The 22,903-nt window shown below is 42.9% G+C and overlaps 1 protein-coding gene across 3 annotated transcripts in view; it reads right to left on the bottom strand.

Moving 5' to 3' along the window:
* Positions 1–17,021, bottom strand: part of lef1 (lymphoid enhancer-binding factor 1) — a 43,706-nt gene extending 26,685 nt beyond the window's left edge. The window contains exons 1-3 of one of the 3 annotated variants that reach the window (XM_058639708.1): positions 15,688–17,021; positions 13,870–13,933; positions 12,548–12,675 (exon numbers count right to left, since the gene is read on the bottom strand). In XM_058639708.1, coding sequence (XP_058495691.1) covers positions 12,548–12,675; positions 13,870–13,933; positions 15,688–15,885 — 390 coding nt within the window. In that variant the 5' untranslated portion in view covers positions 15,886–17,021. The remainder of the gene's footprint in view (positions 1–12,547; positions 12,676–13,869; positions 13,934–15,687) is intronic. The other 2 variants (XM_058639707.1, XM_058639709.1) reach the window with 2 other exon arrangements.
* Positions 17,022–22,903: the final 5,882 nt, after the last annotated feature.

The raw sequence follows: 22,903 nt of genomic DNA, 5'->3' as shown, positions 1-22,903 counted from the left end.
ATAATTGGGACTCGTACACATCAACGTGTCCCTCTGTCTGCCTGCAATAACCTCTCATCCTAAACTATCATATCTGTCACTGATGACACCATCACTTCTGAGTGGATGTCTTCTACTCCACTGTTGGGTTTGCAAAGTGTGCATATGTGTGTGTGTGTGTGTGTGTGTGTGTGTGTGTGTGTGTGTGTGTGGCAGCGTGTTGGGGGTGGGGCCTCTGCTCTGGCAGCGCCGTGGGCGAACTGCTGGATGTTCACCTTGCAGCAGGGCACGGGGCTCATTATCACAGCAGGACCTGGTCACATCAAAGGACTGAGGAAAGGGCAAACATTCTGCTGAAGTGCCACTGTCAGCAGGCCTGCGAGCGCACACACACACACACACACACACACACACACACACACACACAAAAGCCAGACTGCACACACACGAGCACCCACGAGGCATCTTCCCCTCCACGAAGAGCATGGCTGCTCGCTGTAGCATCATGGACCAGTGGAGACAATGATACGTGTGAAAGTAACAGTAACACCACGGATGACACGAGTCTTACGGCGCTTTTCCACCATTCACTAATAGCACGACTTGGCTCGGCTCTACTCAGTTTAGTACCAGGCATTTACTTTCCATTACAGCATCTCTTTGATGTGGGCGGAGTCGTCACTGAACGCCTGCCGCGACGTAGCCTCACGCTCACGATCGCCAGCTTTCGGCAGTGCTGACGCTCAATACACCAGACTCTAGAGCTGAAACAATAAATCGATGAATCAATGATTAAATGAATTGACAAATATTTTGATAATCGATTAATCGGTTTGAAGCTTTTTTCATGATTAAAACAAGATTTCCGATAGTTTAAGCTTCTTAAATGTGAGTATTTTCTTCATTTCTTTGCTCTGGATAACAAAGAAATCATTAAAAGTGAATCATTTTGGTTTGTGGACAAAACAAGACATTTGAGAACATCATCATTTCATTAACATTTTTTAAGGGTTCCTGATATTTTATAGACCAAACGATTAATCGAGAAAATAATCAACAGATTAATTGATCATGAAAATAATTGTTAGTTGCAGCTCTACCAGACTCCTCTGTTAAACATTGAGATTTTAGAAACTTCCTTGATAAATGGGTTTGATTCTTGTGTCAGATGCTGCGCACATGACTCTTCCAGTGACGACACTCTCTGACCAATCAGTGGCCGGCAGTCTGTTGACGTCACATTTTAGTATCGGCTCAGCTCGCTTGGAACCTCACCAGAGCAGGTACTAAACGAGTACCAGGTACTATCACTGATGGGTAAGCAAAAGAAAAACTAAGCCAAGTCGTGCTAGAACTATAGCTGCAACTAACGATTATTTTCATAATCGATTAATCGTTTGGTCCATAAAATATCAGAAAACCTTTAAAAATGTTGATCGGCATTCGTCAAACCTGCAAATGATGATGTTCTCAAATGTCTTGTTTTGTCCACAAACCAAAATGATTCACTTTTAATAATTTCTTTGTTATCCAGAGCAAAGAAATGAAGAAATTATTCACATTTAAGAAGCTTAAACTATCTGAAATCTTGTTTTAATCTTGAAAAAAGCTTCAAACCGATTATCAAAATAGTTGTCGATTAATTTAGTAATCGATTGATAATTTCAGCTCTAGCTAGAACTGTATCAGAAAAAGCATCATTACAGAACTAGTAACAGAATAAGTGGCTGATGTACAGAGTTCATCTCACCTACATTAGCCACTGTGTTACCATTCACTCTTCATCAGCTACATTTCTAATCTTGGTCTCATGTGTGAACTCAGCCTTTAAAACTGACCACAAGCAAAGCAGCAAAGTTTCTGCTCCCGCATCACTTGACATTGCTCTCAAGCAGCTATTTATGGAAACCCTGCTTCTGCTTTCACACACTGCATGATTTTTCAATAGAAGCCAGCTCCAGTCTGCTGAGTAGCTGCATTCATGCCAGGCAGCACGGTGGTGCCAGCATCCACACGAGGGCCCTGAGAGATGTACACAAATAAAAATGCAGCACAGGCTAAGTTTGTGTGGCTAGTGCACTGAAGCCTTAGCCCCCCCAAACAATATCAGATACAGAAAGAACGAGGGTGAGAAAATGCAGCGCAGAATGGGGGGGGTGGGGGGGAGCTGATGGAGTTGCAGGACCAGGAGCTTCATGGATCCGTCGTACAAGAGGGGATTTGCCTGCTTCACCTAGATAGTGTCACCCCCCCAGCTTTCGCTCAGGTATTCTGGGTATGAATGGCTGTCAGTTTGGATTTGGGAGCTGAGCGTTGAGGGGGGGAAATAGAGTCTAGTGGGGGTCTTTGTGCATATCTACCTGTGGAGATGAGAGCTACAGACAATACACTACTCACTAAGCTCCATGCAGCTAGCTCCAAAGCAACACTGAGTGCACGGTATAGCTACAGAAAGGAAGGGGTAAATGTTAGCACTGCAAACTAGCTGGGCGGCGGCATCAGCAGCAGCAGCAGCAGCAGCAGCAGCAGCAGCAGCAGCAGAGGAAGCTTTTCAATGGCACACATGAGGAAAACATAGATGGGGAGGTGGTTTGAATGAGAGCGGCTTCTGCCTGAGCTGCAGACAGTACTGACCTAGTTTCCCTTCACACAGATGCGCACTCACCTACATAGCTCATAAGAATAGAGCGAATAACAATATTGACAGCGTGAGCTTGTGCCATTGATGACATAATGTTACATAAGATAGTGTTTAGTATTAAGCTTATGTCATTTTGGCAAAACTGCGAGTGAGGTCGTTTCACACCTGTATCCTGTCCTTTATCCCAACCTTTGACCCTATGGTCACATGATCAGTGCTCAGCTCACCTCAATTGAAAGGTCTTCTACAGGATGTACACATATTTTCCTCTTCACAATCCTTTAACCTTATTAGACATGTGCACGTGTGTTGTGTCACTGCTCTGATTCTACATATAATCAGTATACACGATACAAAATAACATTAATGACGGCGAAACACACTGCAAACCATTCGGCTCATTCACATTATGGACCGTGCAACAATACCAGCAGCCCACTGTTTGGGTGTGATTCCACGTTTTAAGGGATTAACTGGTAAAGACTACCAACAACTGCCTTTCAGCCTGGAATTAGTCATTAATCAAACCCCACATTTAGGGTTTCTTCTTAGCCAGGCGCACACGCCCCTGCTAAGACCTGAATGGAAAGCACAAAGCTATTCAAATCTGATCCCCTCTGAACAAACGCCTTTTCTCCACGGCCACAGAAGCAGGGAGCACTTGAAGAACCTCTCCAAGGAATCTGAACGGTCACGTGAAAACTCCACCCAATCAATTAGCTTTGTGGCAGGGTTTCATGGGTTTTAATACAAACAAAACAATGTCCATGTACAACACGGCAACGGACGTCTGCTTATCCCTCGACACCTCTAAAGAAATGCTAATAGTGAATTTCAGGGACACAAAAGAAAGTCCTTAGGTTCAGGGCAACATTACAGGGCACACTCCTGCACCTGAGGCCACATAATGAACACACAGACACATGTTCATATGTGTTAACATAATCTTATCTTAAATGTTGGATTTAAATATTTAATATACTTTGATATACAGATATACTTTGTTGCTTTGAGTGTCAGTTTAGAAAACTCAAACAATTCGTTGATGAACTACAAACTACTGAAATATAATAAATAAAACTAAATATTTTCAGCAAAATTTAAATATACCCCCAAAAATGGGTCTATTTCGTGTTATTTTTTCAAAATAAATAATGGATAACCCAATAGATTTTGTAAAAAAATTTTTTATAAATATATAAACCTTTATTACCAGGTTTATATAATAAGCTTCATTGACGGTACAATATGAGTCACGCATCTCTGGTTTAAATGACAAATTCTAAGGTTACTACGATGATACACAGACATAAAAGTGGTCTGAGATTTTTTGAGAATTCAGGTCTGAACTCATTGGAAAAAACAAGTGAAAAAAATGAAAGTTAAGAAGTAGAAGTCAGAACTGTTGCTTCAGTGAAGAATAGTGTCAGTGTTTTTAATTGGGAGAACAGATCTTTAAAAATAAAGCAGATTTTAAGGTGAGGCAGCCTTGATGAGCACTTTCATATGAAACGATCAGTGTGCAGTGGGGGTGGAGTGATTTGATGTGCTGATGCATTGTTTGATGACGGGCAGCTCAAAGTCGAGGATGCCTCTGTGATGTCTCTCCATTGGAGGACATGAAAAGCGTCACCTGGCCCTTGAGCTAAGGGTTATGACTGCTGGTGGATTTAAGGGCTCCTGCCGAGCCGGACGGTGGCTCCATTGAAGCCACATAATCCATTCAGCGTGACCTTTATATTTTTAGAGTGAGCTCCACTTCTCTGCCTGCCTTGTCAAGACTATAGCAGACACCAAGGTGCTGATGAACGACGTATACTGCCATGGCAGGCTGGCGTATGTGGTTTATTTCATGTGCATCACGGACAAGAACTGCCTACCGTTAGCAAGCAAACCGTCCAATGATCAAAAGAAACCTGGAGCACAAGGCGAGCTCATCAGACGAGCAAACACGTTCTTGCTAGATATCTTTGTGGGTTTCATCATCCTGTATCGAGTGACTGCTGAGGAAAAAACAAAGCCTTGTTCTCATCCCTGTGACATCAGAGCGCACAGGGGGAATCAAAGCTAAGGCAATCATATATTTCCACTTAACTAGTGCAATAACGTGATTCTCCCAATTTTTCGTCTGCAATCTAAATTATCTTCCACTTAAATACTGTAGACGCATTAGGTACAAGCATCAAACTGCTACCACAATCTAGATTTGACTAAACTGGAAGCAAACATAATTGGGATAAATCTCCTCATAAAGACAAAAAGCACACGAGTGTAAATAGTTACATGTTACTGCTGCGTGTTAAGACACTGAAACAGTCGCACGGATCAGACAAACTGCAGCAGCAGCAGCAGGGAAAGAGCAGCATTCAGCTCTGCTGTTTTCCTTTGTGACTCGGGGCCACTGAGCTTTACTCCAGCCATAGTAAATTGGGCGCCTGGGGCAGGAGCCTTGGCCGGGCTTGCATTTCGGAGCCGACTGTGGAGGGGCATGAGGGACAGAGATATGGCACGAGAGGGGGACAACACAGCGGATGGTGGGGGAGGACTGGAAGCACAGTGGAGGTGACGTTACGCACATGTTTGAACACAAAAGGCAGCGGGCTCGTTAGTACACCGACTGCTAAGCTTCGTGGCATTCAGCACTTTTCACTCTCTCTGTTCTCTCCATCCATTTCGTCATAAATATGGCTACATCTGCAAGTGTAATCACTCCATTGTACTCCGATTTTGTGCTCTGCTGGACAGCAGCATGACAGTCTGCTTTTCACCACCTCTCCCCTCAAGCCCCCCCTCAAGTGCCCTCGTCTGTCCTGGCTACTCCTCTGCTGGTGAGGCCGGTGTGTCTCACAGATTACCGAGCTCCGGTCGCTCAGGTAACGAGAGTCACTAATCTGGCTGGGGTTGAATTACGCATAATTTCCTCGGCACCATGATTGATTTCAGCCCTGGAAAGGAAAAGACGACGGCTCTCCCCCCCCCCAAAAAAAACACCCCCAACCTCACTCCCTGCCTCTCTCCAGCACTCACGAGCAGCAGCCAAGACTCTCCATCTAGTAGGAGGCAAGAGGCTTTGAAGAGATCAAAGCCAAGGCCGGGAGCAGTTGCGCGCCCTGGGAATACGGGAGAGAGGCTTTCTGCTCCTCAGCCCTATTTTCTAGCGTCATGTCGGATTGCAGCTGTATTGCATTTCGCCAGTTTTCTTAATGCTCTCGGTTTTGACTTTGACATCAGTGATCCCCCCTCGGTTTCTTCAAAAACAAGAGGGGGAGGAGGAGGAAAAAAAAGAAAGTAAGGGAGGAAGAAAAGAGAAAGAGGGAAGGAAAGAAAAGAGGGGGAGTAAAGAGATCTACAGACTGATTTTTATTTTCACAACTCCATAATTGGCCAGTTCAAAGGAGAGGAGGGGAGAATGTAGCATTTGTTTTCAATTCTGCCGCCGATATGAAAGGAGCGACTGACTTTTATGGGTTTCCCAAAAATTAAAGACAGGCAGCTTTTTTCACAGTCAAAGAACGGGGTGTTTTTTATGGCCCAGACCACACAAAATGAACTGATAGCAAAGCCCTCCTCTTTTGTCCTCCCACACAAAATGCAACAGTGTCGTGTAGCGCTGACATACATGCACATGCAAGTCTGCGTCTGATAGCCACTTAGCGTACGTGCTGGAAACGGCTCGGCAAAGAGAAAGTGGTTTGATGTGCGGAGGGAAAACACAAAAGGAAGCATGGAGAAAGAAAGAGTGTGAGCTATATCCATCTATTCATTTAACAGCTCGGCTAATAAAGCCTGGTGGCGAGAAGGCACCCTTTGTACTGTAACTATGCAGGCCTTATACCAACCTCCTACACTGGGGACCATTAATATTTCAGCGCTGTCAGATCCACATTGCATGTGAGCCTCTTTAGCACTCCCACCCACAGCAGAAAGAAATAATGAGCTTCTGAAAAAATATGAAACAGCACGGAGAAGGAGGGAGGGCAAGCGCAAACCAGAGACTGACCAACTTCATACAACAGAGCTGCTATTGATCATAGCTCCATTTCTTAGCTGGACAAAGTGAGGGCTGTTTGAGCCTCTCTGAAGTCTGGATACAGCCGGCAGGATTTGCACCCATGTTTCACTCCTGTGGTCCTATTGTTCCCTGTGCTGCAGTTTACTAGCTGGAACACTGCTCATTTTTATATAGACCTACAAGCTGTCAGGGCGAAGTCAATAAAGCTATTCATATTTTATACTCAATTTACAGCTTTATCAGCGAACAGTGAGGCACTGTGATCAAGCTTTATGGAACTTCACAAATCAGGGCTTTACATCCAAACTGGCTCAGTTAAGTTAAGTTAAACTTGTGATTTAGTAGCAAAGTAAACAAAGCTTTAAGTTGTGTTCAGAAATATGAATTGAGCTTCGCTCATTTGGCACAGTGGCCATAAACTCCACCGCAACATCATTGTTGAGAGTCATCCACAGTCTTTTCTAATTACGCATTGTCATAATAACGGTGAGCGTGACAACAGCTCCACAACAAATCGACAAAAACACTCCACTCGTGCACACACCACCCCCCTCTAGTCTACATGTCTGAACCACCCTTACAGGAAGTCCACACCCAGGCCATTCAAACGGATTTGGGCATAAGGGACAACCTTGGCGAGGCTTTCGGCTGACCCCTGTAGATCAGCAGCAGGCTGTGAGTGAAGAGTGAAGCCCTCTGAGCAGGTGCTGTGGGCCTGAGCGACAGTCTCTTCATGGAAGCCTGACTGGCTGGCTCCAGGCAGCACTGCTTGATTGGTTAAGCTTCATCCAACTCAGTGGGTGGATGGGGAGCGGAGAAAGTGTCATCATCTATGAGTGCTGTGCTTTGAGCAGTAACATGCCCCAACATTTGGATTTTAACTTCCTCCGTAGCTTAATTGTATCAAACAGAAAGAAACCAAAAGTTTCGGATTCTACTGACTGCTTGGGCTGCATGACATGGTGAAAACATTAAATATTGTGACTATTTTTGACAGATGTGATTGAGATTTGATTCATTAATTTATATATATATATATATACACATATACATATACACACACACACATACATACATACATACATACACATATACACACACACACACACACACATACATACATATATACACACACTTTTGAGCAAAAAAAATGTATATATAATTTTTCTTTTAATAAACAAAAACATTTTCTTATCGAATAAATGATGCTTGGGCCAGTGAAATCCTGCAGCACTGCACAACTCCATCATGATGCTATTAAGTCACACGTTTAATCCGAACTGAATAACTTAATTGTCTTTCGATTTGAATATTGCACTGTCAGATTGTGATTTTGACTATTTAGTGATTAATTGTGCAGCTTTACTGCTGATTTTTTAGTCAGTCTCTATTTATTTAAAGCAACCAGTTCCCATGTATAGCAGATCCATACCATAGCAGATCTGAATAAATTGATGGATCTACTACTTTTCTTTAACGTGGCACAATAGCGTGTTGGCCTTGGTGACAATAAACGCCAGTTATTGCGTTCAAAAAGGCAAATATCTTTTTACAGAATCAGTCAGCGTGCACATACACTACCAGGAAAACTAAATCAGTTTTGGTTACACAAGCACGCATATCTCTTTGTCCTGGTTGAGAATCACACTGCTCGGCTCCATTAGAAAAGATGAAACGCACAGATAAGGTGATTGCAACCACATGGCATCATTAGCACCGTGCATATGGACTAAACGTGTCAACCGGCATTACCAGACGGTGGAGGACAAGAAGAAACCTTGGCGTTAATGGTGCTGTTTATGAAAACAGAGAGACCCAGCGGCACTACAAAGAGCCAGAGACGCCGAGTGTTTCTTCTGTGTGAGGTCTCCGGTGATGTCCTTCATGTGTACACACATTCACAGCAGATGACATCAATGTCAGTGTGACTCTTTGATATGAACGATGCCCGACTCAAGGAAAAACAATTCATTTGGTGAACAAGACACAGAACACGAAAGTATACTTCTACGTTTTTACTATATTCACACTGACTGAACCGTACTAGAGACGTCTGACTCTGAATCAAACGTGCTGACAGGGTGATGATCATATGGTGCCCAGCTGCTTAGAGGCAAAATGCAATGTTCCAACTGTAGTAAACTTCATAAAAGCATATCCACCCTGCTGTAAGACTACACGAGCGGCCATCTAGAACATTATGTGTACAGAAGGAAGGCTGTTGGTAAATGTAGTGTTCTCTTTAACAGGGATATTCCACGGTGGTGCTGGGGGCATGAGCTCAGGACACACATGGCACTGAGGGACACCAGAGCGGTCCTACCAAATCCCGTTAGGTAAGCCTGGGTTAGTGATTCCACGCTGCGAGACACTGGCTAGCAGATCCGTCACGTTCCCACTACATCAAAGAGAAGTGCAGCACTACGCCACCACCCCCAACACACACACACACCCTCTTCCTCACTGTGAGGATCTGCAACCAAGGATCCAATGGGAAAAGAAGGGTGCACAGCGGAGGAGAGGGAGCTCTTTAAACTCCCCCCACAACAGCAGCAGCTAATTCTAGTTAAAAAATAGGAAAAAGGCAAAGATACAATCCATTTTTTCTCTGTTCAAGCTGTTAGTTCAGACTGAAGAGCAGCAACAAATCTTCACAGGTAAAAAAAACAATATTCATGCTCTGTTTGTCTGCAAAACATCAACATTTCAGTAGCTGTGTTTTTATCTCGTCAACGAGGCATTTATGAATTTATTCAAAGGGTAGTTCAGGGACTGTAGGATTTGTTTGAACAAGCAAAACTGGAGATTTGTTTTAAAAGTAAGGGTTCGAAAAACAAGAGTGTGAATTAATTTCAGGTCGTTTAAAAATATCCGTCTCCTGCATGACGATCTTTATTTAGAAACTGTCATTTCCAAATCCCGGGGGCTAAGGGATGGGATCACGTGTCGGGAGATAAGACAAAGACAAACAAACCCATCAATGCAATCAACTTTGCTTCTACACATCAAACCCTGGAGAGATGACATCCTGAAGGCTTTGAAAGATCACACGCCACCACCACTATGGGATGCATTATGAAACTCTGACCAAAAGTGTAAAAACAAGCACAGAACACTTTCTACTTCACTGAAATAAGGAGATTTATATTTAACAGTAAGAAAAGATGTACTGTGTTCTCTCTGTCATCCGTCCAAATGCCCGACAATAAAACCTTTACAAGCTGTGGCGTGTTCTCAAATAGTATAAGAGATAAAAGCAACGGAGGACGAACACGAGGTGAAAGGTCTTTGATGAAAAAAACCCAAAATGCTTCAAACATTAAAAACACTGGTTGTTTGTGTATGCAGACATGGTAACATACTATAATGTTTAGTTTGGAAACCAGACCAATCAGCAGGCACTGAGGCCCCTCCCATTCAGACAGATTAGATCAGGCCAATCACAACATTTATAGAAATTGTGGCAATGACAAACGAGCGCCACTGAAGCATTTCTGTACACAACAAACATGACGGTTGCATTACCGTCTTACATTCCTCAGAAATCAACACAACTACGTTTGTCTGGCAGTGACAAAACAGACAAACATCATCATCATTTTAAATGCCATACAACGAGGCACCAGTTCCAACACACACACACACACACACACACACACAAAGCCCTTTTGCTTCTTCAAGGAAGCGGGCACATTATAAAACGATGAAATGGTCTCAACGTTGAGCCCGCGGGCTCTGTATCCTGAAACAGCTGTAGGTTTAGGTAGACATCAGCATATTTATAACACACCCGTGGCTCTTTGAAGTGGTCAACTTTGTTTTAAATCCACTATAACCACACGGTAAATGAAACGGAACGCCATTGGGTATGTTGACACCAAAATCTCAGCTCTTACGACGGAGGTGACCTATCAGTCTGGAGGCACTGAAATCTGCTGACAATCAGCAACTCCCCACAGCTCCATCATGACTGGGCGGCATGTGCGGGAATGTCATGGTCAATGCAAATCAATCTAAACTGCTGGGATTGGGGGGCGGCAGTGGGGCCAGGGATGGAAGAGAATGAAAGAGTGAATGTGCCTTTGATCTGAGTGAAAACCGATCCCAGGCCTGCAGATACTGTGGCTGCGACGGCCGGCAGCAGAGGCAGCAATCTGACATCAGTGAGAAAGCCACAACACTCATGTTCCATGATCCTTCCACCAAGCCTCGGCTCTTTTTATTGGATAAGTGAGAGAAACGTATATAAAATGACTACCGTTTTATTGGAGACGGGGCTGAGGCAAAATTGGGTGAAAAAAAAAAAAAAAGCAGCCATGGTAAATGAAATGAAAGCAGGGATTTAAAAGTTTTGGCAGTGAGTATGCTGCCCCAACTGTCTGGCCTTATTCATCTGCAGTGAGGGGTAATTTCCTCTCATACAGTCAGCTGGTCTCCATACAGACCTCTGACAAGTTTTCACTGAGTATGATGGAATAATTGATAAAATTGAGCGGAAAATGGTCCATAAAAAGAGAATTTGGAGAGCACCATACCCCACATTTCATAAACTATTGTACTGTATCTGTGAAGTGAGGAGAGCAAGTCATGAGCTAATCAGGATCACGTTTTCTCCAGAATGTCATATGCCCTCACCCTCTGCAGCGCAGTAGAGGGGAAAGCAATGCAACTTTAACATCATTCTGCGGCAGAGGTTGCGTATGAATGAAGATCTTTTACACACAGCATGTGGCATCTGCCCCCGACAATCACATCTGCCTCCACAAAGTCAATTCTCACTCAAGAACTCACATTTTTCAAAACTTAACCCTGATGAAACGGATTCATATGCAGCGTACAGCCACAAAACAACCCGGGGCTTTTTGCTTTTTCCTGCACCGTGTGTGAGCGTTTCCTGTACGGAGACACCGATCCATGGCACACACTGAGGCCGGTTGTCTTCCCAAGTGTGATACCAGAGACATGGACAAAACAGGATTAGAGTGGACAGCTGCTAGAGTGCCCTGTGTTTTATGTCCGTCTTGAGAGGAGAAATTTGCAAACGGGACAGACACAGGAAGCCGCCAGTGACAGACCTGCAGCTGGCCTGAAATTAATACCGTTACAGGGACGAGTTCTCCACCAACATACACCATTAGTACAAACTCCTCCTCCTCCTCCTCCTCCTCCTCAAAAGACGTGATGTTGCCTTAAGGCCTCCTCAGTCATGCTGGGCTTAGCAGAGGGCTTACTTAGGTCATTTAGACATAAGATTTTAACAAGATGAGAAATACTCTATAGATTATGCTTGTCTGCTTAACACTGAGGCAGTTTGTGCGCACAATGCTGGAACAAGACAGCACATCATTTAGGTAAAATACCACTGAGGAGTCAAGTTATTAACCCATTTTATTTGATCCCAAACACAAACATTTTTTATATGAATTAGAGAAAAATAATTTATCAAAATCAACGCTTGATATAGATCCAAGACTTTATCCAATACAGCACTCAGTGTACTGTTATTCTATGAAGTGTATTTAACATTAAAGTTCATGTTTTGTCACATCAGTAATACTGTGTGATACACTAATGTCTTAAACCTTAGAGTTATGTTTTTAGACTGTGAGGGCCGGTGAATCAACAGGTTTGTGTTCCGACTCTTCAGTGGCCTTATATCCAGAATAAAACAGGCGCAACATGAAATGTAATAACCACACAAAGCAAAGCAAAGCTAAGTTTGTTGTTTCAGAGCAGCAACTCTTAGCATCATTTTACCACAATTCACTGTAATGTCCCAACAGAAAATAACTACAGTGACGCTTCACACATACATTCAATTTCACCGTTTCCGTGAAATGATAAAAAACTTAAATTTCACATCACTAAATTAAACGGATAATCTATCACATTAAAATAGGAGAGGTGGTACTGACCGTTCTGGGCATGGGGGGCGAGAGGGAGCCGTTGTTCATGTAGGAGTCATTGTTCATGTTACTCATCATGATGTAACCTGGGTAGGCTGGGTAAGGATGGCCTTTGCTGTACATGTCTTGATGTTTTCCTGTTTAAAAAATGAGAAGAAAACATGAGTCAGTTTGCTGTGTATCTGCATGAGGCACGGAGACCATTCATTCATTTAAATAAACATTAATCAAATACGTCATGAAATTAGCTTTACACAAAACAAAGACACGTCTTAAAATGCCACATTTCAAAATGTACATTGGGCAAAAAAAGAAAAAGCAAGCAGGTCATAAAGAGATAAACACCAAAGTTCTGCCTGTTTTGATGCTGTAATAGTATCACTTTTCAATGCTTTAACCCGTGCCCTATTTTGTCGCAGCCTTTTGTTTGTGCCCTTTCTTCAAGTCTTGGAGAGGAGGGTTGCATTATACACAGGAACAATGGAAGCCCCTCTGTGCCAATTAGCACCAATTAGAAGAACATACAGACTGTGTCAAAACAGGAGACGCCCCAACTGTTCCTCTACGCCTTTGACCTGAGAGGGGGCAGCTTTGTGCGAGAGGCCTCTATACAGCGCCACTCGCCACTCAGCTGCACACTGTGTAATAAGGCCAGGGGCTTTGGGAGTGTTTGGAGTATACAAGTCTTGTTGTGAAGAAAGCCTGTGTTTGGTTTGAGAGGATCCTATTCATGAGTGAAAGGGGAACAAAGAGGAGACACACTCCACAGCCCTGTAATGATGACCTGCAGCAGTGGGGTCAGACTACAATAGTCACACAGCAAAGAGCGATGAGCGACAGCAACGTGTTGCATGTGACGGCGCAACCAGAGAGCGGTGTGTACAAATCCTTTACTGGAGTCAATCGTGTTTCAAAAGGAACACAGGAACCAAATGTACATTCTTTTCAGAAGACTATGAAGGTCACTGTAAATTAAAACACAAAGAAAAAAGAAAAAATAACACACAATCGTCTTTCCTCATCAAGCATCCTTGGTTTTGTGCAGGTACCCTCATCTGTGAGGTTGGTAACAGGTAGCTGTGTCCATGAAGGTACAGCATGTCCTGACTAGACCTGGATCAGAGCTCATCTGTCTGAGAGCAACAGAAACACAGTCTCTGATAAGAGAAAAGAGTGTGACTGATCACTTCCGTGCCCGGAAAACAAGGAGGTGCAAGGAGGTGCTTTCCTCGCACTCGCCCCAACTTTGATTCCAAAAGTCAGTGTTTTTTACAGACTGTCCTAAAAAAGTGCTGATTGAACAAACTCTGGCTCATGGCTGCGTCTCTTACCGTCTTCATGATGGTCTCTGTGTTTTTCATGATATGAATCTTGTACTTGGGACTGTCTAGCTGCCTGTTGGGAAAAGAAGAAGAAGAAATAACACCATGATGAATCGATTACAGTAGGATGGGTTTCACACACACACACACACACACACACACACACACACACACACACACACACACACACACCACTATCTATACAGGGGTGATGGAGCAGCCTGCATCAAAGCTTCAAAAGAACCACTTAATTAAGCTTCATGTCCTTAAGGAGCTCACAAATTAATTTGTTTTCTCTGCCATATAGGTCCACTCTGGTTTTCATCTCTAACCGCTCAAATTCTAATAAATAAGAGGCGTATTGATGTTATAAATTAAAGCCTCGCAAAAAACATATAAAAAAGGAGAAAACGCTGCGGACAGTATTTGATTAAAAAAATTATATACAAAAAAAAGACAAAAAGGAAAAATCCTCAGCACTTCACACATCATTTCCTTTCTCCCTTTAAATCACAATTGGGACGAGGACCTTTTTTGGAGTTCACACGCCTCAGGATGGCGTCAAGCTGAGCGAGGGAACTTCACTGGATTCCTAATTAACATTCAGCCTCTGACTCGTGCGTCTGTAGGACATTTCGGTGGCGAGTGTGTACAGTCTTGTTCAGGATGTGCCTAAAATTTCATTATCACTGCGGTTAATGATGAAGCAGCCGATTTAAGTTTGTGATGAGAGCTGCAGCTCCTCATCCTGCAGGTCAGAGCACGGGAAGATGGATGCAAAAAAATTTAATTTGACTGATATTTCATAGCCTCTAGAGTCTCTGTGCATGCAAATAAAATGTTGTGACACAAGCACTGAATGTAAAGCACCATTTCATAAACATTAAAAATTAATTGACGTCTACATACACAATGACATCAGTACATTTAACAATTAATATCTGCGTTATCTGATCAGAGAGGATAAAACTATTTAAAGAGTAAAATAAAAAAATATATTCTCTGCCTAAAATAATTTACTGGCATCTGCAAATACATATTAACCAATATAATAATAATTGGAATTAGCAGGAAACGAAAATGCAAAGACCACATCCTGAGGAAAAAAATAATAATAATAATCAGATGGAGTCATTCAATTTCAATTGAATTTTTTTTCAAGCTTTGATGTAAATTAATAATCTTGTTTGTTATTAGGTTTTCAGCCATGTGTGCTGAACAGATTCATGTGCTTGTGTTTACAAGCACTGACGCTTTCACCACACAGACAATGGCCTACTTCTCACAGGCAGCAGCACACAAGGCCCCACTTCTTACATCCCAGAATATATTCTCCATATTTCTTCTGCAAATTCATCACAATGACTTCATGAGATAAAGAGAAAAATTTAGGCCTCTATTGTGTCTGCTGAATTGTATTTAAATGAGCATCTGTGTGGGTTCTGAAGGCACATTTTATGAACATGTTGGCATCAATTATTCTATTATTTTTCACACAAAATTCAGCAGAGTTGTACATGACCTAACTGGAGACACATGTGCAGGAAAAGGTGCTTTATAATTTACATAATCCACTAAATACAGAATATATTTTCAGGGCCTAGATTTTTTTTAAAATTTCCTTTCTGGTGCAGAACATGCACATCATTTCTTTTTGATCACTGAAACATCCCTGAATGAAAAGCATGGATTTCAGTGGTGAACTGGCTGAAACAAGTTTGTTTGCAGACTCTCTGATGTTCAAAGTTCACAGTTGATTCTTCCTCATCACTCAGCACCTGAGTGGAAACACACACACACACACACACACACACGCGCGTTACTCACGTCGTGGCTGTTGCTGTTGGGGCTGCTCTCTGACTCGTTGACCAGAGAAGACTTGATGTCCGCGAGGTCTCCTTCCTCCTCCGAGTGGCTGAGCTCGGCGAAGATTTGCTCCTTCTGTGGGTCTCCTTCGTCTTTGAACGGGATCATTTCGTCCGTGGCGCACAGCTCCGGGTCTCCGCCGCCTGATAACTGTGGCATTTTTACACAAAAAATAATGTTGTTTTTGTTTTACTTCAAAGAAACCGAGGACGGCGGCACACGGGACGGGGAAAAGTCCCGGTAAAATCCCCCAACAAACGTCCTCTCTGTTCGGCCGAAGCGTCGACGGTGAGTCACACGGAGAGGACGCGGCGTGCCAAACACGCAGCCGGTGCGTTCTTATGTGAAGCAACAGGAGAGGAGTCGCTGCTGTCTGTCTGTCTGTCTGTCTGTCCGCCTCCCCTCGGTTTTATTAAAGAAAACTAAAAAACACTCAAAAAGAGACACAGGAAGCTGAGTAGAGAGGAGAAATCAGTGTCCGGTGTTCGCCTCAATGTCATGAGGAAAAAAATAAAATAAAAAAAGAGACCAAAAAAAAACACGAGTTAAAATGTCATCACCGGTTTGTCAGTCAACACAAGTGACGACGGGTACTGTGGTCCAGTCACAACAACAACAACAACAAGACTCACAAAAGTCAACAAAAAAACAATGATATCGTCCTCTGAGGTCCACTCTGAAGAAGCTGCGTCGTCCCTGAAGGTGGAGGTGAAGAAGGAGGAAGAAGAGGGGCAAACTGCTGGAGGTGAAGAAGAGGCGACTGATGGATGAGCAGCAGTCACAGCGTTTTTATCAGTGAAGCGGCGACGCAGTGAGGTCGCGTTCACGCGACAGGAAACATCCTGAGAAGTGTTTCACGTGAAGAGGATGGAGACACGGAAAAGTCATAAAACACTCACAAAAACAACAGAGAGAGAGAGAGCGCGCGCGAGACAGAGGGAGAGATGCCGCCGTGGACTGACTTCACACTGCTCTCGTGCTGCTTCCACAGTGTAATGTAACCAGTGTGTTGAATGTGTGTGTGTGTGTGTTAGTAATGTAGCCGTGCTCCCTCCCTCCTCCTCCTCTTCCTCTCTCTCTCTCCTCAGTCACTGGAAGGAAGGAGGAGATGAAAGAGAAGCCGAGGCTCTGATTGACACCGCACCGATTGACACTCCTCCTGAGGCTGAGGTTTATACACAGCTCACAACAAATGGACTCACAGACAGACAGACAGTCAGACAGACAGACAGACACGAGGAGGAAGAGTGTGGAAACAATCACGGCAAATGAACTAGAAATTACAATATGAGTCAAAACAGAATAAATGGATTTTAATCTGTTGTATTTTTAGACAAACACGAGGATTAAAATAGAAATAAAAACTCACACAATATGACCAACCTCTAACATTCTCATGTGGACTTTTACTATTTATTCATTACGTAAATAACATATTAACCCAACGTTATTTGCAATAGAATTTTGTTGCAATCTAAAAGAAAACAAAATGAAAACGCATATGATATGTAAACAAACAAACAAACAGACGCCCTTCATATTAGTTTTATACTTGTATTGTCAGCACGTGGCCTAGACAAACAGGCCGACAAGTATTTGAATTGAAGAAAAACAACACAGATGAACTGATGAGGTGAAATGACGTGATTAATTAAGAATGAACGCGTGAGAACAGGCCACAAGTATGAGGAAACACTGGCAGAGGAAACGGGGAGAAGCGTGGAGTGACTCTGATATTTTATTAGAAAAGACAGAAGAAAAAAGACATGTAAAAATGACATGTAACGACAGCAGAGAGAGTGTGTGTGTGTGTGTGAGCACTGAGTGAGAGATTGCGTGAGAATCAAAGTTGGGATGTGGAGGCAGATCTTTATAAAGCGCGGAGGTGGGGTTAGCGGGGCGGAGCCGCGGCTCCCTTTGATCTTGCGGCGGCTGGCTCTTTCATCCCCGGCTCCCCTCCCCTCCGCCCCACTCCCACCCTTACCCCCGCCCCGCTCCCCCCCAACAGCAGCAGCAGCAAACCCGCTCCCCCATCCCTCCTCCCCCTCCTCCTCTCTCTTGCCTTTGTATGACTAAATTTGGTCCGAGTGTGGAGCCGTGCCAACATTTCCACGTGTGCGTTCATCCCAGCTGAGAAACAGAGAGAGAGAGCGAGAGAGGGGGGGGAGAGAGAGGGAGGGAGAGAGAGAGAGAGAGAGAGAGAGAGAGAGAGAGAGAGAGAGGTTCTCTTCCGGGTAAGGAGACAGTGAGGGGGGAAAAAAGATCAAAAGCTTTGGGGTTTTGGAAGCGGAGTGTGGATTCAAAAGAGCCGAGACTGGCTACATTCCAGAGTATAGCGGAAAGCGCGCGCACACGAGCACGCACTTGCGCGCACGCACGCGAGATACAGGCGCCAACACGCGCGCCAGCAGCACACACAGCAGCCGTGATGGAGAGAGAGAGAGAGAGTTAAAAAGATTTCACACAGGCGAAACCGAACAAACAAACCTTTCATTTCTGTAAAAAAAAAAAAGAAAAAGAAACTTTCAAACATTATACTTAATGTTTCCAGTGTGATACAACTCATCGTCTCTCACTGTTGTGCTTCCCACTTTGTAGAAAAGTGTCGTTCCACTTCATTACAGAGCTGTTTTAATTTAATTAGCTGACGCTTTTTTTTTTGGCACGATTTGAAATGATTTTACCTCCATCCACCACCACCACCACCACCCTAATCCACGCTAATGGGAACAACCTGGTTTTCTTTGAATGTTTTTTTTTCAGCATTCACCTTGGACATGGTTATTTTAAAAAAATCATAAATTGATAGAAAAGGGAAATCCAGGGCATTAAGGCCTGTTAAAGATACGAAAAAGAGACAGATCAGGCCTGCAGGGCCTGAGATAAGAGGTGAACACATCCAAACTCAGAGAAAAGACGGAAATTAAATGAGTCGTGTTTGCCTTTGGTTTATTGGCATCATAATATATAATAATCATATTTAACTTTAATCGTAATGTTTTGTTTTCAGGGCAACAACTTCCAAACATAATCATCATCACCTTTTTAATTATTTTTGAACGAATTAAAAAATTAAATCACATTAGGTAGATGTCTGAAAGAGGATCCAGCTGTAATTCTTAATCAATTACAATCACTTTTAATATGCTCTATATTTGAAATGTAATTGTACAGCGCAGTTTCACAAAGCACAGTTTGTCGGGAACTTTATACACAAAGTGTCATCCCTTGTCCTTATAGACCCTCTGCTCTTGTGTGGGACAACACAACGACAACAGGGAAAGAAATTGAGTAAATGTGTGGAAGAACCACAGATGGACACATGTGCAATAGATGTCACATGTTCACTGCATGTGCTGCACATGGGGATTTTTATATTTCATGACAATTTCTTAAATTATAATGAAGACTAAACTCAACCTCAGACTTGCTGCTTAAATAACAATAACAAGAATATAAATACATTTAGTCGTGTTTCCCAAACCAGTTAGTTTAATGGTTATTTCAAAAATTCTTAATGCAAAAAAATAATAGAAAGTGCTCCCAGAGCAAACAATAGAAACACCATCACATCTACATGTGATAGTGGGTTCTTGCTTCTAGAAAACATAACCTCCTTGGTGGAGATAATTATTCCTAAACATGATTTATTTTTTTTTACCTAAAAATACATCATGTTGTTGTTACGTTAAAATAAGTTATTTATCACGTGGAGGAGGAGCAAACCTAAAACTCTAGAAAATACATTTTGCTTTATTACGTTACCTGGAAAAAAACCCCCCACAGTTACTCCCTTTCACACTTGAACCTGGGATATTCAGTGGACTGCAATCTGTAACTTCACCAGTAGAGGCCACTAAATCCCACACACTCAACCTTTAAATGAATTCATTAAATTAATTAGTCAGTCCCGGAGGGGAAATTCCTTCTCTGCATTTAACCCATCCTCTACTCGAAACCTTCCCAGAATTAGAAGCAGCGGACAGCCCTGGGTGCCTTGCTCAGGGGTACCCCAGTGGGGATTTAAACGGGCAACCCTCCGGTTACAAGCCAAGTTCCCTTTCCACTTGGCCATGGGCTGCCCTATAAGGGGGGGGGGGGGGGGGGGAAATCTAATTTGAAATGATCAGCACATTTTATGTTGTGGTCTGAATAAAGAAATACTGAAAGGGAATCTCAACAGGGGGCAGCACAATAATGGTAATGCTGTTTTTGCACATATTCAATTGAGTTTTATTGTTTTATTCTACTCGCTAAACGAATGAGAAAAATAAAGACGATCCATTTCACTTTGTTTCTAGAAACTTTCCTAAATAGCCTGAAAGTTAGCAGGAATTTCATATTCTGGTCTTTAAAGAAGACGTGCAGCGCGTGAGTGCGAGATTTATTATTTAATGTCTTCTGCTGCCTGGTGAGGCTGAGACCACTGCAGAGAAAGAAGTCCATCTTCCTGATTAAAAGGCTGCGAGGAGGAGATCATTTGTTCACCATGGACACAACACTGACATGAACGTTTCACTGAGCGATATAGATTTTCCATTCCACTGTGCTTTTTCATTTATTTAATGAGCGACGTTTGCTGTGGCGCTATGTCAGTAATAAGTAAAAAAAAAGTCAATGACGAGGCAACAAACAACAGCCTGTCTAATGAAGCTGCCGTCACAAGCATCTGAAACACTTTCTCTTACATTAGACTCTGCAGCAAGGTGCCGTGTATCACAGCTGTGGTCGTTAAAATAACCAGGAAAGTTGGTGTGGAGAGAAAAGAGAGAAAAGGGAAGAGGAGAGAGGGAAAAACACAGAGCTACATTAGCATTTATCTCCTAATGAGTTCACAAGAGTGACCCCTCTGGATCTCACATAAAAAGGAAGATTTCCTGCTGCGCTGTGACCTGAATTCAGTTGTCTCTCACTTTCGATACTACATTTTGCATGTTGTATAAGGACGCGCTATATCTACACACAGGGCATAATTCATCACCAGCAGACCAGTCGTCAAAGTGAAGCTGGGAATAAATATGTGAATGGTTCACACATCGTGATGAGAGACAGAGAGAGAGACAGAGAGAGTTGATGAACAAGATGTATATCGAGCATATTTTGTTTTTCCTTCATTTGTAAAGTCTTTAGTTATAAAAGCAGACGGTAGGAATTGTGTCAGACAAAATGCTCTCTGTTGAAACAACATTCAGTCAAGGTCCTCGTCAGATCTATTATTGTCTCATCTTTTATCTGTTCTATTTTCGATGTGCAATACTTCAAACAGAAATTACCCTAATTATTTGCTACTCGCCCGTGTTGCCTGTGTGTTGTGTGTTAGTTTCACTGTTTGTGACACCGGTCTGCTCCGTGTGTGTGTGTGTGTGTGTGTGTGTGAGGATTTGTCAGTATCTCAGTATCTCAGTAAATGTACTCGCCAGGTGAGTTAAGGGGAGAAATCCCTAGTCATCTGTCTATTGCACCTGCTAGTCATTCATAACAACTTCCTTGATGTAGAAATTATAGCCCCGGCGCTCACAGCCATCACCAAGAAAACGACAGGAAACAAACATCAAATTATGATGAAAAGAAGTGGCAATTAAAGCCAAGAAAACGTGCAAATCAAAAACGGGCCAGGTCTGAGGTGAGTGATTATTTGTGCTGCTCTTTGACTGGTAGATGATGACTCACCCTCTTTCAAGGGAGGGGGTGTCTGGGGGGTAAGTTGAAGGAAGAGAGGGGAAGGTGTATGAGTTGTTGATTTATGGCGACGCTGTCAGGAGGCCGTCTCAGACAAACTGTCTTTAAAATGAACTTGTTTCCTTGAACTTGCTGTGTGCTGTATTTACACTACCTGTATTTTGGATGTGTGCAATTTGGACACTGGAGATGGTTGAGGACAGAGAAAGAGCAATAAATGCAAAATTCAGCAGAGGTAAATAAATGTCATACAGCCATGATATTGGCTCTATGATGCAGGTGTTCTGAGGTGCTGAGGTGTCTTCCCATATAGTGAGAAATGACATTTGCCAGTAACTCTGATCACTATAGAGCGGATGCTGTGTTTTTCTGGCTTTGATTCACAGGCTAAAATATTAAAAAGTTAAATGATCTAAGGCTACGTTTAGATTACCATCCACATTTTTCAAGCCAAATTTAAATCAGATTTCATAACTACACATATTGCATTTGATTTTGGTATTATTAAGGTATTTGAAGTTGTGGATAAGAAGCAACAAGTTGACCTGAAACTCCACAGGAAAATATTTACTCTATCTGTCTATCTATCTATCTATCTATCTATCTATCTATCTATCTATCTATCTATCTATCTATCTATCTATCTATCCATCCATCCATCCATCCATCTATCTATCTATCTACTATTCCATTCAGTGGAAACATGGCAATAGACTTTCTTTGCCCCCTAGTGGCCAAATATACTCTTATTTCCTGGTTTGCTTCAGGAGGAAATTTAAAGACCACATTCCATCCGTTTGTATATACAGTCTATGGTTGTGGCCAACATTGCCATCCACAGAGTCACACTGACTCATTTAAAACAATGCACTTGAAAAACAAGTTTCATCAGGAGGATCAATTTCTCCACCCACTGTTGAGATTCCCAAATCCAATCACGAGACTCCGTTTTGTGTCTTAGTCACAGAGAGATAAAGGGTGATTCATGCCAAATGGCACCTGACTCCACCCTTCTATCTTCTCAAGTCAGCGATGATGACAGAAGAGAGAGAAGTGCTCAGAAAGCTTCTCAGAGACAGACACAGAGAGAGTTAGGGATCACTTTTCCTCTGAGACTTGGCTCACGCTCACAGGCGAGCCGGTATTAACTTACACTCTCCAAGCTGGAGGAAAACCAGGAACACACTACACACTACACAACACCGGACCAGCACACACATGCACACAATATTCCCCTCTCTATGCTGATTTCCCCACTGTATCAGCTCACAGTCCACACCATGCACTTGTTCACAGGGTGATGCCTTCACTGCAGCCAAAAGAAAATTCCTCTGCTGCATGAAATATCATGAAAGGCAGTCTTTCTCATGTGTGTGTGTGTGTGTGTGTGTGTGTGTCCTGCCGTCACCCCTGAAGATTAATGGGCAGATTAACACTTGGCTGACCTAAGGTGCCTCGATGGAAATTGACAGTGAGTGTTTACATAAAAACTTCACCC

This window comes from Solea solea, chromosome 10 (assembly GCF_958295425.1).
Source record: "Solea solea chromosome 10, fSolSol10.1, whole genome shotgun sequence".
NCBI classification, from domain to species: Eukaryota; Metazoa; Chordata; class Actinopteri; order Pleuronectiformes; family Soleidae; genus Solea; species Solea solea.
This window is presented reverse-complemented; position numbering and strand designations above follow the sequence as displayed.